Genomic DNA, 16,167 nt, shown 5'->3' with positions numbered 1-16,167 from the left:
AGTATAACAATAAGGAAGTTTTGCTAAAACAAAGCACTAGTCAGACCATGGCTAGAATACTATGAACAGTTCTGTGCCCCTTATCTCAGTAAAGATACTCTGGCTTTAGATGCAGTCCAGAGAAGGCTCACTAAACTGCTCCGTAGAATAAAGGGACTGTCTTATGAAAAGGTTGGGCCTGTTGGAATTGGAACTTAGGTGAATGAGAAGCAACCTTATTGAAACATTCAAGATTCCTTGGGGGTTTGGCAGGATAGATGCAGATTGATTATTTTCCCTTGTGGGAGTCCAGGACCAGATGACATAATCTCAGAATAATGGGTTGCAGATTTAAGACAGAGATGAAGAGGAATTTCTTCTCTCAAAGGGTATGAACCTGTGGAATTCTTTACCATTGGGTTATGAAGTTTACTCAAAATTGAGATAGATGTTTAATCAGTAAGGGTATCGAGGGTTATGGAGAAAAGACAGGAAATTGGATTTGACGGTTATAGGATCAGGATTCGCAGATCGCAGGATCAGCCATGTTTTCATTGAATGGTAGAACAGACTTGATGGGTTGAATGGCTTATGGCCTACTCCTGCCCCCCTACATCTTATGTTAACAGAATACAGACAATTTTGCCATTCATTACTGCAGCATTATCTGGGCCAGAAAAACTCAATTCCATGTGAGTGCGATTAGCATGGTCAGGTGTGTTCCACATGATCCCTGTGATCCTTTTCCCATTCATTATGTGGTATTCCTGTCCATATCGCACATTCACAGCAGCACTACCAGTTAAATTAAATCAGCAGTGCTGCAACATCAGGAATAGCTTACAGTAAGTCAGGTACATAAACTACAGAGAAACTTGGGAGAGGAGAGAGAAATTAAAGTCTGGGCGGTATTTAGAGAAGACAGAGTTGTGTGAAAGGGCACTTTGAGGAGTAGGGAATGACAAAAGTTCTTCTTGAAGGGGGAAAGCATGGACTTTTGGGCTGACATAGAGTAGGGCAATAATTTAGTGCGGAAGCCAAGACAGAGTAATGCTCTACATTAGAGGGTTGATACATCACTGAACAGCTGCAGGTCAGCCACACCTCTAGCGTGTCCGCCAATGTGCATGGTGCACATTAATGTCAATGACATAGGCAGAAAGAGGGCTGTGATCCTACAGTCAGAATTTAGAAATTGCTAGCAGGACAGGGAGAAATATGCAGCTGGTCAGGATTATAGGAAAGATGACTGGGAAACGCTTATAACAAGGTGGAATCACCGTGAAATAGTCCGGGAACACAGTGAAACCTGTCCAGATTATAGGCAAGCTGACTGGAAGGAATGCAAAGAAGGTTGAGGTCACTGTGAAAATGACTGGGAGGAGTTTGCGGTAATTCAGAATCAATACATCACAGACGAAGAGGAGTGCAGAAGGTCAAGATCATTGTGAAGCAGGCCAGGAGGAGGACTGTAAAATAGATCAGGATAATTATGAAGCAGACCGGAAGTATCAGCTGGTCATGACAACTGTGAAGCAGACTGGAAGGCAGTGAAACAGGTGCGAGTCACTGTGACACTTTTTGACTCTGAGTCACTGTGAAGCAGACTTGTAGGAGTCTGCAGCAGATTGGGATCACTGTGAAGTAAATCAAGAGCACTGCAAAAGAGGCCAGGATCTGGAAGCACTGTGAAAACAGGTCCAGGTTACAGTGAAACTGATCAGGAGGAGAGGGAAGCTGATCATTATCACTGTGAAGCAAATCAAGAGACAGCAAAGGAAATCAGGAATGCTGTGAAGCAGACTGGGAGGACTGAACAGCAGTTTGGGATTACTGTGAAACACACTGGGAGGACTGAGAAGGACATAAGAATCACTGTGAAGCGGAATGGGTGACAGTGAAACAGGTCAGGGTTACTGAGCAGATTGGTGGGTCTGTGAAACAGGTTAGGATCTCTGTGAAGCAGCAATCGATAGAAACCTCCTATTGATGGCCTGACTGAGACCCAGGTGGCACAGATTTAAAATCATTTTTAGAAGGAAGCAGTGTAATATGAAGAAAAACCTTTTCATGCAGTGAGTAGTTAGGGTCTGGAATGCACTTCCCAATAGCGTAGTTGTCGCAGAACCAACTAAAGCTAAGGATATTCAATCATTAGATAAAAAGAAAAGAAAATGCACGGCTACAGGGAAAAGGGAGGAGAGTGCCATTAGGTGAACTGTTCCTTCACAGGGATAGTAGAAACAAGTTTATAATTTAGAGTATGAAGATATTCATATGTCCATGAATAGAAACACACTATACATTGTCAAAACGCAAAATATGTACATTTTGAGATTGTTATAAATCAAATGAACGTTAATTCCCAATTCTATTTCACTACAGTAAATCAAAAAATTCAAAGAAATTATGTTTACGTCAAGTCTAATTTGAAAGATGAAAATAGTCTTTCAGGACATCACAAGTTAAAACACAATGAAATTCTATGCTGTTTCTGCGCTGTATGCAATAGATCAAACCATATCTTACAACAATCTCATTTAATCAAGATGTTTTAAATCTTGGTGCAATGGAAAAGTGGAGAAAGAAATAGGAGAGAGAGTAACTTCATATTGCCAATGTATTGTCCTGGTAAGCAATGGGGAATTCACCATAACAAATTTCTTTCCCCTTTCTACAAAGGTTTTTCATGGAATGAATGGGCCTTAAAACTCAATTTGCAAAATAGATGAGTCATAAAGAACATACTTTACTCATTCAAAAGTATTGGTAACAGTGGCATAATTTCACAATAACCAAACCGGTTGGTTGAGGATACTCTATCAGTGTTACCACATTCAATTATAACACATCGCAGAAAATAGGATAATACATGATTTGCTTGAGGTGTGCCCATCCCTTAACTTGACAGTTCAACACTGGTCTTGTGGAGCCAGATAACTAGTGTTGGGAAAGAATACTTCACTCTAAATGTCTCATTGTTACAACATTATGGATTGAAATCAATGATATGTGTTTCACAACCCCATAATCACAAGATATATCCAGATGAGTTGATGAGAACGTTGATGAAAAAGTTGTGAAGGGTCACTGGATCTGAAATGTTAACTCTGCTTTCTCTCACAGATACTGCCAGACCTGCTGTGTTTTTCCAGTAGTCTGTTCTTGTCCCTGATTTCCAGCATCCACAATCTTTGTTTTTTTTTATTCAAATTTACTTTAGTTCATCCATTTCAACAGAAAGCACTACTGATCCCGGAGAAGTGTCTAACTAGTGTTGGAATGGTTCAACAATTTTGTCCCTTCCTTGCCCAGAAATCTAAAACAAGTGCTGATGCGACTAACAATTAAAATTCCACATCAGGATGTTGTTTAAGTCTTGCTGCATTTGGACATGGGCAACTTCATGATCGGATGGTGCAAATTGTACAATCATTATGAAATATTCCCACACTGGATCTTAGCATGGGGACTTGGCCGTTGATGAAGCAGACTGAGGAAATCCTGCAGTGATGTCCTGCAACTAAGGCAGACAACCATCCTCCTTTATTCCAGCTATGACTCCAACCAGTGGAGAGACTTCCACCTGATTCCCGTTGACTCCAGTTTTATTAGGGCTCCTTAATGCCACAGCTTGGTCAAACGTCAAGGGTAGTTACTCTCAGGTCACCCTCACTTCTGGAGTTCAGCTCCTTTGCAAATGTTTAGATCAAGTTTGTAATAAGGTAAAGATCTTCACTACGTGAAGCATCTCTTCTCAACATTAGGCCTACATCCACCAGATACTAAGCCTGTAGCCTAGACACAATTGAGATACCTTGGAAAGCTAAGTCCTGGCATTCCTACACAGACAATGAGAGCTGCACTGGGCTTTGCGATGGATGCACCCTACTCTAATTTAAATGAAAAATGGGATAGGAAACGTCCATCCAAAAAGCTTGATCTGCAGCACACTTGAATCAAGAGAAGAAAAATTGGCGAGGGATCACCTATCACATGATTTCTGCTCAGAATCAAAAGGACAAGTTGGGATAATAAAAACAGGACTAATTGTCCACAGAGGCACAGCAGGGAAGTATTGGAAGTGTTGCAGCAGTGAGATTTCACAGACACATAGTGGTTACATTTACAACTTATGGTCATCCTCCAGGAAAAGTAAAAGTGTAATCTGCACAAAGAAGCTTCTGATCTATGCAGTCAACTCAGAGGTTCCTTGTACCTATCACATGAATGTGTTACCTGTTCTCAGCATAAGAAAAGCAATGCATGTTGCACGTTCATTTCAGTGCAGTGGCCTTGGTAGAATTTAATGGTGGGCTGAGGCAGACAGGTTGCCCAAGGCCTCACCTGACACACTGTGGCAGTGCCATCCACAGAATTCTGTGGGTTCTCCTGTCTGCAGACTCGCCAATTGGGGACTGTTAAATTCTGCCAAGGCTGCTATACGGGAAAGAAAATGCAACTTTCAGCAATGCATTGCACTTCACACACTGAGATCAGCCCTCTTGAAGCACTGAAATGACCAGTAGATGGACATTTCAGTGTTGAGCCAGGTGGGAGGACCATCACAGAGTGAAACCTGGCAACTTACTCGTCTCATGCTGTAAGGCTGGAAAGAATGGTGGGGGCACCCACATAGCAGCTCCTTTTCTTATCGTATTGTGTGCATGCCTACACTCCAAAGACAGCAGTGGTTCAAAAGCAATTAGAGATTGGCAATAAATGCCAATGATGCCCACACCCAGTGAAAAAGTACAGAAACCTTAAGTTTTAAAAATTCCACATAATACTCTTAAGATACCTTATTATGAGCATATATCTATTATCATTCCTTCAACTAATTTAATACTCAGTAGTCGGAAGGTACATTTGAGTCAATACCAAAAGTAGTAAGTTGCACTACTATAAAGGAATCTATGAAGCCATGAATAGAAGATAAGGATTTGATTTCAGAGAGGATGGGAAAAAAACTGGAAAAAGCAAAGTATGATATTCACCCACCCACCACCCTGCACCAAAACAAGTTCTTAGTTTATAAACACAGAGCGCTGGAGAAACTTAGCAGGCCTGGCAGCATCTGTGGAGAGAGAAACAGAGTTAACACTGAGTCCCGTATAACTGTTCTTCAGAACTTATTTGACAACCAACTGTCTCCTGTGAACTGATAAAAGTCTTCTTTGTCATTCTCTTATTCATGTGTCGCCTCTCAGAATCAAAGTAAACTACACAAACCATTGAAGGTGGCATTCAATGACTCAGCAGGTTGGAAAGGTGGTTAATAAAATTTATAAATCGGGGTACAGAATACAAAGGCAAGGTCGCTATCATAAACCTGTATAAAACACTGGCTTAACCTCAACTGGAGTATGGTGGTAAGGTTTTAGTACCACACTTCAGGATGATATGAAGGCATTGCAGAGGCTGCAGAAAGGATTCAGAAGAACACTTCCAGGGATGAGTAACTTCAGTTATGTGGATAGATTAGAGAAGCTAGGGCTGTCCTTTAGAAGATTATGAGGTGATTTGAAAGAGGCATTTAAAATGCTGGAGGTCTAGACAGAGCAGATAAAGAGAAACTGTTCCCATTGACAGAAGGATTGAAAGCCAGGATACAGATTCAAGTTGGTTGGCACACAAGAAGCAATGATGATTTGAGGAAACCTTTCTCCATAGTTTGTGTGCAATTCTGGTCTCCTTCCTATTGGAAAGATGTTGTGAAACTTGAAAGGGTTCAGAAAAGATTTACAAGGATGTTGCCAGGGTTGGAGGATCTGAGCTACAGGGAGAGGCTGAACAGGCTGGGGCTGTTTTCCCTGGAGCGTCGGAGGTTGAGGGGTGACCTTATAGAGGTTTACAAAATTATGAGGGGCATGGATAGGATAAATAGGCAAAGTCTTTTCCCTGGGGTCGGGGAGTCCAGAACTAGAGGACATAGGTTTAGGGTGAGAGGGGAAAGATATAAAAGAGACCTAAGGGGCAACTTTTTCACGCAGAGGGTGCTATGTGTATGGAATGAGCTGCCAGAGGATGTGGTGGAGGCTGGTACAATTGCAACATTTAAGAGGCATTTGGATGGGTACATGAATAGGAAGGGTTTGGAGGGATATGGGCCGGGTGCTGGCAGGTGGGACTAGATTGGTTTGGGATATCTGGTTGGCATGGACGGGTTGGACTGAAGGGTCTGTTTCCATGCTGTACATCTCTATGACTCTATCTGGAATACTTTGCCCCGAGACTGTGGTGCAGGCAACTTAATTGTGGTTTTTAAATAAGAATTTTATAAATATCTGCATAAAATGACTGCAGGTTTACAAGAAAAGGCAGCAGAGTGGAATTAGGTGAATCACACTTACAAACAACAGACACAGGCAAGATGGACCACATGGACTCCTTCTACACTTTAACTATTCTGGAAAACACTCCACAAATAAAGATTAGATATAAACTTACAATTCAAAATACAGCCCAATCCCTGAAATTATTTTCTGAATGAACAAAAGTATTCCCTTGCAACGAAAAGCAAAAGAAGGTTGACTTCCTGTGCAGAAAATTTACATCATTGATTGATGCAACCATGTTCTTACCACCAAGCTCCAGCAGGGCCGTAATAATCGCCAAAGAGTGGAAGACAGGACAGAATGAAAGGCACACCCCACGCTGCAACATAATATGCACTGCAAGAAATAATGCAAGGAGAGTAAAATTAATTCTGACAAACAATGACTGGTAAAATAAACTTATTACTGACATGGCTGGAAAATTGGTTGAGAAGCAGGAGACACCAAGTAGGGGTAATGGGTAGGTACTCAAATTGGCAGGATGTGGCCAGTGATGTCCCTTAAGGATCGTGTTAGGGCCTCAATTATTTACATTATTTATTAACAACTTAGGTAATGGCATAGAAAGTCATATTTGCAAATGTGCTGATGACACTAAGTTAAGTAGCGTTGCAGGCACTGTAAATGATAGCATAAAAGCATATTGATAGACTAACTGGAGTTCGGAGGCAGATGGAGTACAATGTACATTATCCATTTTGAACCAATTGAGGATAGATCAGGGTACTTCCTCGATGATGTAAAAGTTAAATACACAGGATATCCAAAGACACTTGAGAGTTCAGGTGCATAGATCTTTAAAATGTCACCAACCTATGCAGAAAATAATGAAGAAAGCGAATGCAATGCTGGTCTTTATATCTGGAGGACTGCAGTACAAGGACACAGAAGTTATGCTGCAGTTATACAAAACTCTGGATAGATCCCACTGGGAGTACAGTGAGCAGAGCTGGGCATTGCACCTTAGGAAGGATATATTGGCTTTGGAAGGAGTACCACGTAGGTTTACACGAATGATACCTGGACTTCAGGGGTTAAGTTATGAGGAGAAATTATATAAACGAGGCTAGTTTTCTCCAGAATTTAGAAGGTTAAGGAGTGTTCTGATTGAACAGGGAGAGACAGGGTTCCTAAAGATAATTTATTTCTACTGGTTGCAGATTCTAGAACTAGGAGGCATAGCCTGAGAATTAGGGACAGACCGTTCGAGAAAGATGTTAGGAAACACTTCTATACACAAAGGGTAGATGTTTGGAACTCTCTTCCACAGATGGCAGTGGATGCTGGATCAGCTTTGTTAGGGTCAAGTCTGAGGTAGATCATTTAATATGGGTAAAAGGCAGGTTTATGGAGTTAAGCCACAGATCAGCCACGATCTCATTGAATGGTGGAACAGGCTCAAGGGGCTGAATGGCCTACTCCCATTCTTATGTCCTTACGTCGTACACTTTAAATTGGGTATACATTGACCCTCAAAATGGTGACACTCAATCCTGGTGCATAGCTTTGTTTGATGGAGTGATATTTCTGGACATCAGTGCATTTGATTAACAGTGTTTCCAATTTTGTGTCCAACTGCAGAATCTAAATTTTGTAACTATAGTTATTGATTCAGGATGAATTGTGAAAATTGTAGAACATTTCTGGAAAATAATTTGAAAATAGTGTTCAATAGTACACATATTTATTTTCCTTTCTTTATTTGGAACATAATTTTTACATTGAACTTTTATTTGTTTTCCCAGTTTGAAAGTTTGATTAGAAACACTAAAAACTGAAAATTAAAAGTAAATTATTAAATCAGTAATATTCTTCAGCATTCTAAATACAGAGCTAAATAACTGTTAGCAACATCATGATGAAGAATACAGAGAAAGACCACTTCCACCAGTCTGTGAAGAACAGATGCAGTGTTATATATTACAATAAGGTTCTAGTATTACATTTCAAAGAGCTTCTGACCACAGTTAGAGTCACAAGAATTTTCTGGCATTCCCATGCCATTCAGTTTAACAACAAACTATGAAACAATAGACATGGAGAAGTATGGCTAGTGAAGGCTGTGGCTAAAACCTGCTCATTCAGTAAAAACATCTTACTACAGGAAGTGCAGTCAAAAGCGTGTAGGATACTCAACTGCTAGTACCATCATCTATTAAATCCCACATCCAATCTGTGCAGGTTAACAATAGGAAAAGCCATAAAGCAAAATCCAACTTTGTAAAGAGTTTACTGTCAGCTTGTAGGTGGAATGAATACAATGAGTGAATTTGACCAAAAGCAGCTAAGTGTCTATTTTTGGTGCATTTCATGGAACTTTTCTCTCCGTGAGAGTTAGCAAGTATTTTCACACCACCTTTCTAAATCTGCTGCATACCTCTGCACCAGGGCCCCATGGCACCCAAATGACATACTCTCACACTCACCACAGGTGGGAGGACTGGCCACTGCTGGGACCTCCCAGGATTTCTGATGCCAGTCATATACCCAGTCAAGTGCTGGCAGTCTACTGTTGTCTTGCAAAGGTTCCTGTCAGTTACCTCAGATATGTCAGAGGGAAGCCAGCACCCCTCTTTGCCAACTGGGACCTGGAGGGTCTAGTGAACAGGGGGAGTGTGTGATCACCGTCCATGGGACTGTGCCCTGAGACATTGGTATTTGGGGTGTAAGACAGCGGGTCAGAGCAGCAAGCAGCAAGGTGGGAATTGTCATGTTTAGATTCTATTCAAAAGGTGCGAGAATGGGAAGCAGTATATCAATGAGGCACAATGATATAATAATTAGGGTATTAATGCATATCATGCATAAGTAGACATCTTGCTGCTCACTTGTGAGAACCACACCTGGCTGTTCAACAATTGTTTGGAAATTGGACAATTTTGCTCTTGACATCAGAAGCCCCTTACTGCCAATCTCATGTGATCCATCCAATTTTCTCATCAAGGCCCTTGTCATTCAGTTGCTGGGAAGCTTCCACCCCATATATAGGTATTTGTTATCTCTCAGTGTCAGGGTAGCTACATGCCAAGCTCTTTGCGACAGTGCTTCATTCGTTTCTCTAAGTGGAGCAGCAGAGACAGCTCCAGTGAAGCGTAATAATACCCTGTGCAAAATAACACCAAATTCAACTCTCAAAAATTTACTTTGAAATGGTCATGCCTAGGAATGGAGGAAGGTGATCTGGAGACATGTATGTTGCTTTGTCATTAAGGTACTTCATGTGATTGCCACCATCTTATTAAGTGTGCTTTGCACCCACTGAGAAATGACAGGAAAGGGACCATTCAAATTGAATAGTTTATTCACGGCAAAAGATATGGCCCTCACTTTCTGCTGATGAATCTCTAGAAGAGATTAACTCAGATGTGTTTGGAGCATTGATAACATCATCCATTATGTATACTCCAATTATGTTGATCCCTCTTTCAGTGACCTACTTTCTTAATCTGGGATTGCATTTGCAAAACCCAGGTGCAGAACACATACAATGCCTTATGATCTCTTTGAAGGCAGTGTCTTGCAGAAGCATTACTGATGGTCTTCCTTTGTTCTTCTTATAGATTTTTCCAAGATAAAGAAAAACCCAGTGCAAGCAGAATCAAAGAGTCTGGAGCTTCTCAGCAGGATGCATCAAGTATCCAAGGGGCCCAGCAATGAGAATAAATATCAACACCCCAGAGAAAGTAGCTGCTAGCTTGGAGGAACACAACACCTGGGATTTCTCACTCACAAGTGAGATGTGAAAGAGCAGACGTGAAATTGGAAAGATGTAATTGGGCTGAATGCTCCCAACATGTAATGGCTGCATGGGCAAAGAAGTGGAATCTACTAAATTGTTTTTGGACATAAATGAATGTAGGAATAGAAGGCATTTTCCACATCTTTAAATCTGTGATGATCAGATTGCAGCAGTGTTTAAAGGCCATGTGACTGCATTTCTTTAATATTAATACAATCATACAAGGGATTTCACAAAACCAACAGTAGCTCTGTGAAAGTGTCTTTCTCACAGCCATCTGTAAAGCAGTCCCAAAACACAGGAAAATATTCATGCGCTGTGACTGATGCTGCTCTCATAGTTAAGATTGATCAACACAGACACCTAGCAACAATGTGGCACATTGCCTAGGTACATTCTCACCATATTAAAACCAAAGCACAACACCTCAAACCAGGTCATTTACTGCTTCCTCCCAATCAGAAGTAAAATAATGGACACTGACGCATTCATAACTCATTCATTGACAATTCGGGTTGATCCAAAATCACTTCATTGCCTTCATTTACATATGAATACATGAGTATCATGCCAAAGCAGAGGGCAGGCTATCTGCTCAAGACATCAGCATTCAACCAAATATTGCACAAATAGGTTGAGGAAATGTGCAGAGCAAAAAGAATCATCAAAACATTAGAACTGCGGGACTATACATGGATCTCACTGTAAAAGTACAGTTTGTCAATTGCACGATGTGCCCATTTTGGAAGTAGATTTCAATCACAATCTTTTAAACAGGGATTCCCCCATAGTGAATCCCTATCCTTTTTGAAAGTTTGAATGGCCTCTCATTGTCTTGTTAAACAGGGACTTAAATTCTGGTTAATTGCTGTGGCTGCAAATATCAGGTTTAATCTCCCTACAACCATCATTCATTGTTTTTAGATCTCCAAATGATGGAGCTATGGCAGACTGCAGCAGGATAAAAGAATAATTGTTGCTCCCTTAACCAGCAGAGCAATGTGCATCATTTAATTTTTCAATTTTTGTGTGAAGATTTGTAGCTCAGGTGCCGGTTATAATTATTGTGGGTATGTTTGCCGAGCTGGGAATTTGGTTTGCAGACGTTTCATCCCTTTTCTAGGTGAAATCCTCCGTACTGTGGAGCCTCCTGTTCAATTTTTATGACCAAAAAGCACCTACAAAACAATATACTATCCAACTGTTAGACTGTTAGTTGAAACACTGATGAGTTATGGGTTTCCTCAATAATTCTTGGCACCATTCAGAATTGTTAGCCAGTAAAGGTTTTGCGCTCTCTCCAACATTAGATTCTCTTCTACATTTGAAAATTGATACAGGCGTTTCCCTTGGCAAACATGACATCAGTCATCTTGTATTAGAGATGTGTATCATAGATAGGTTAATCTGGCAAATGATCCTAAGATCCCATTACTTAATGCTGCTGTGACCTTCACAGCTAAAGGGAGAACCACCATGGTCCTTGGAGAGAGTCCAACTGCAATAGGAAGGCAGTTTGGTCACTGTTTTGGCAACAACTAGCATCTTGCCCTAAATCCAGGCAAGAAAGCTGGGGTTTATAAAGATACATTATTGGGTAATGACAGGACTGAATATTTTGTCTAAATAAAACTGAAACCACACAAAAGTTTAATTTATCTCTGGAGGGAATGAATAGTTTACATGTCAAATGTGTCTCTTTTTTTACATGAACACACTTGACATATAGAAGATGTTGAAGGTGGCCTATTGTGGACAAACTGTTCTACCATTTTTGTTTGCCCTTTGTGTGCTTCTGTTTCAGATATCCAGCATTGGCAGTATTTTTATTTGCACTTATTTGGTTTAAGGTATAACTTGTCCTGAAAATTCTGATCCCCATAGGAGTTTGTCCACAGCATGCTCATGTAGTGCAATGAGAATATTTCAAATTAAATAGTTACAACTTGTATTCAAACAACAATACCAACTGGGACAGATATGTGTTGATTAACAATTTTAAAACTTTAATAACATGGCAGAAAGACACATACTAAATATTCTACATCATATGCTAAATTAGGTAGATTAATATGCACCAAAATGCAAACAAATTTTATCTTAGGGATTAAGTTAAAGCAAACTGTATATGCCTAGCTGTTACATGTCTGTTTTAAATGGGTATGGTGAATTGTGAAATACTGTATACCTTATTTTAATAATGATTCAATTTAATGCAAGGTTCTGTGTGCTGCAACACTGCCTGTCTTGATTTACAATGATCACGCCCCACAAAACATATCAAGCTACATGTCAGACACAAGATCATTTAATGACCAATGCCCTCCATAAACATGGCTACTGGAACTGCATAAAATTGTAATGCAAGACAGAATAAAACACAAAAACATTTAAAAATAACTATTTCCACTTTAATTTTGAAAAGAAATGATCATTTAACAAGTCCTCACTTGTTAAAAAAATGGAATTAAACCACATTTAAATTAAATGCTGATACTGAAAAATAATTTTTAAGTTCCTATTTCATAGAGTCATAGAGGTTTACAGTACAGAACATGGCCCTTCTGGCCCACTGAATCTACGCCAGTCAGAATCAACCACCTAACTATTCTAATCCCATGATTCAATACTTCACCCATAACCTTGTATGTCTTGGCATCACAAGTGTACATTTACATGAGCTTCTCCAAGTACTTCGAATCTTATTGTTAATCTGTCATAAATATGGCAACAGACTCCTTTAGTGATATTATCCGGCTATCAACAAAAGAGCAGGTAGGCAGTTAAGTTCCGATCAAATGTAGATTTTTTTTTAATCAAGTGTCAAAATCATTCCATTAAAAAAACAAGAACCATTTAAGTCACGGTTGAAAAGATGAAAGCACAGGCTGATAGGCCACTTTGTAACACTTTGACTACATGGCTGTGTTTTCTTTCCATGGAGAAAGTATTGTGATGTGTATGAGCATGTACACAAGATTGATTGATATAAAGAGAGAAAGTGAGGACTGCAGATGCTGGAGATCTGAGTCGAGTGTGTGGTGTTAGAAAAGCACAGCAAGTCACGCAGCATCCGAGGAGCAGGAGAATCAATGTTTTGGGCATAAGCCCGTCATCAGGAATCACTGATTGATGTAAAGGTCAACTTATATTTAAAAGACAAATTTCAACAATGAATCACCACACTGAAAATATAATACAGCAACTAATAGAGACAGCTGAAAGTGTGAAACCACTTTACACCTAACTTCCAGAATGTTCCAGAGTCCTCTGAAGATTTTCCATTTTCTTGACAAACTCAAATCTGATGTGCTTTTAATGAGCTTCCAAAACACTGCCACCATCTAAAAATTAAAATGAGGAACCCCAAATGAGGAGCAGCAGTAGGAATGTATTATGCACATCAGTCATTCTGGATCTGCAAAAACCCCAGAGGAAAATGGCACAGGTGAGGAAAATCAGATTTCTTCCCAAAGCAAACATTAAGTGTGGTCTTTTGTCAAAGCCAAGCAACTCCATGAAGCTGGGGTGCATTTCTTAATGAGTATTGGGCCAATCGAGTTAAATGTGAAGTTGACATTCACCTTTTACAGACGTGATTCTATTTGATGTGACTGATTCTGTCAGTTTCTCTCCCACCGTCAGCCGATGCATCACTTACAAAAAGTACAATATTTTCTGTGCCACTGATGACTAACTCTGCATATCAGAGAGCATAAAGCAGCTTGTATGTATGTATAAATTGCCTCCTCCATGACTTCTACAGAAATAAGTTTGTGGCTGCAGTAAGTAATTGTGGGAACAAAGGAATGCAAAATATCCATAATACCCCATTTCGATAATGTGTCACCTGAGCCTAGATTCAAAAACAGAAAACAATGTTCGATATCTGTATTCCTGTATTCGTTGTCCTTGTGAAATTAAATCGCTGAATATTCTAAAACTGTAGATGCTCTCAGTTTTGATCATTTTTGTCAGAAGTCTATTCTAAACCACCGCCCTATGTATGCAGCAAACATATCAATTTTCTTTAAGAACTGTAGATAATAATATTAACAATTAGTGGGTGTAGCAATGATGAATCACACCAAATTAGCATCGATTTATCCTACTGGCCTTTCCAAGAACTTACAACACCCACATAAGGGCATAAAACTCAAAGTCAAACACAGGATTTAAGATTAAGCTTTGTGCTGGCAAGACAAGCAGGAGTCTGACCTTCAGATGCATTATAGGGGATGGGGAGGTGGGGGTAGAATTACACAGATGTTGTTTGAGGAGGCAATCCCATGCTTTGGGACAAGGTACTTCTATCTGGTCTCTGTCTGAGATAGGAGAGCGTGACTGAATGTGAGGCACATACAGCAATCTAAAGCTAGAAATGGAGGAGCTCCAGACCTTTCAATCATCCAATAAATTTGAAGTTTTTGCAAAGTGTGTGGATTAGAGCAGGGTCTACAGGAAGGATAAGCAAACTGACAATGACATCATTGTGTGGGGAACCATTCAATTGGAGGGATGGCGAGTTAAAAGGAATGTGGTTGTAGGAGGGTGTGGTACAGTTAGGATAATAGATACTGTTTCCTGCACTCAAAAGTGAGACTTCTGAAGACTGTATTGCCTGATCGATGTCAAGGTTAAGGAAATCCTGTCAAGCATGCAGTGAGAGGAGAAAGATCCAGTTGTCATGGTCCTCATATGTGCCAATGATATAATTAGGACTAAGTAAAAGGTCACGCTGAGGAATTATGAGCAGCAAGCAATGAAATTAAAAAAGGTGAATCACAAAGATAATAATCTCAGCATTACTACCTGAACCATCAATAAATTGGCATAGGGAAATAAGATAAAGAGTTGAATGCGTGATCCAGAGATTTGTGCGGAAGTAGTAGGTTTTAATTCATGGGAGTCAAGAGTGTGGTGCTGGAAAAGCACAACAGGTCAGGCAGCATCCGAGGAATAGGAAAACTGACGTTTTAGGCAAAAGCCCTTCATCAGGAATGGGACATTGGTATCTGTATTAGGGAATGAGGGAGATTTTACACTGAACTGTGCTAGGATCAGTATAGCAGTGGTCACCTCCATCGTCTCAGAGGACCATAGGGTTGCTCTCATTAGAGAGAGAGTTGGAGCCAACTGGTGGTGGTTTAACCAGAGGGCCACCGTGTCTCAGGTGAGTAGTGAGGTCAAGAAGGTGATCTTAGCTGGCTGTGGGAACCTGTGCCACTGGTATCACTCTGCATTGCAAACCAGTTGTCCAACCAACTGAGCTAACTGACTCACTTGGGAACAGTGAGTAAGTAAATTATACAACAAGAACTGTGGAGAATCCTTTAACTAATCTGGGTTGGGGTGGGTTCCAGGAAGGAGGGTTCAAATGAGAGAAGACTTAGAAAGTTAGAAAGAAAGGATGAAACAACAGTGCAGGGACATTATGGATGTATTATGGACATCCTTTTCAGAGCAGCAGGCAGTGAGGGGTGGGCTACCGCAGGGTTCAGTGCTGGGATCCCAGCGGTTCACAATATACATTAACAATTTGGGCAAAAAATTTGAATGCAATATCTCCAAATTTGCAGATGACACTAAGCTGGGTGGCAGTGCGTGCTGTGTGGACGATGTTAGAGGCTTCAGGATTTCTTGGACAGGCTGACTGAGTGGGCAAATGCTTGGTAACTGCAATATAATGTGGATAAATGTGAGGTTACCCACTTTGGTCCGAAAAACAGGAAAGCAGATTATGATCTGAATGGTGACAGTTTCGGAAAAGGTAAGGAACAAGATCTGGGTGTCATGGTGGAAGAGTCGCTGAAGGTTGGCATGCAGGTGCTGCAGTTGGTGAGGAAAGCTAATGGCACGCTGACCTTCATAATGAAAGGATTTGTGTGTCTGAGTAGGGATGTCTTACTGCAGTTATACAGGGCCTTGATGGGGCCACTCCTTGAGTATTGTGTGCAGTTTTAGTCTCTTCTAGTCAAGGTGGTAGTAAAGTAGGATGCTCCAACTGGAGCTCCTTCACTCCTTCTGTTTCTTTCTCTTCTATTCCGTCTTTGGTCTCTCGGCAGTTCTCAGCCTGGTTTCTCATTAGCTCATGGTGGGTCTCCGCCTGGT

At 40.6% G+C, this 16,167-nt stretch overlaps 1 protein-coding gene across 4 annotated transcripts in view; it reads right to left on the bottom strand.

The window, feature by feature from the left end:
• The window catches only part of LOC140486245 (cyclic AMP receptor-like protein A), a 218,439-nt gene that overhangs the window by 82,139 nt on the left and 120,133 nt on the right, over positions 1-16,167 (bottom strand). For 3 of the 4 annotated variants that reach the window (XM_072585121.1, XM_072585124.1, XM_072585123.1), the window contains one exon: positions 6,564-6,653. The exons of the other annotated variant lie outside the window; for it this stretch is intronic. In XM_072585121.1, coding sequence (XP_072441222.1) covers positions 6,564-6,653 — 90 coding nt within the window. The remainder of the gene's footprint in view (positions 1-6,563; positions 6,654-16,167) is intronic. 4 annotated transcript variants of the gene reach the window in all.

This window comes from Chiloscyllium punctatum, chromosome 15 (genome assembly GCF_047496795.1).
Source record: "Chiloscyllium punctatum isolate Juve2018m chromosome 15, sChiPun1.3, whole genome shotgun sequence".
In the NCBI taxonomy this organism is placed as follows: Eukaryota; Metazoa; Chordata; class Chondrichthyes; order Orectolobiformes; family Hemiscylliidae; genus Chiloscyllium; species Chiloscyllium punctatum.
Note: the sequence above shows the minus strand (reverse complement) of the source record. Positions and strands in the feature narration are given on the sequence as shown.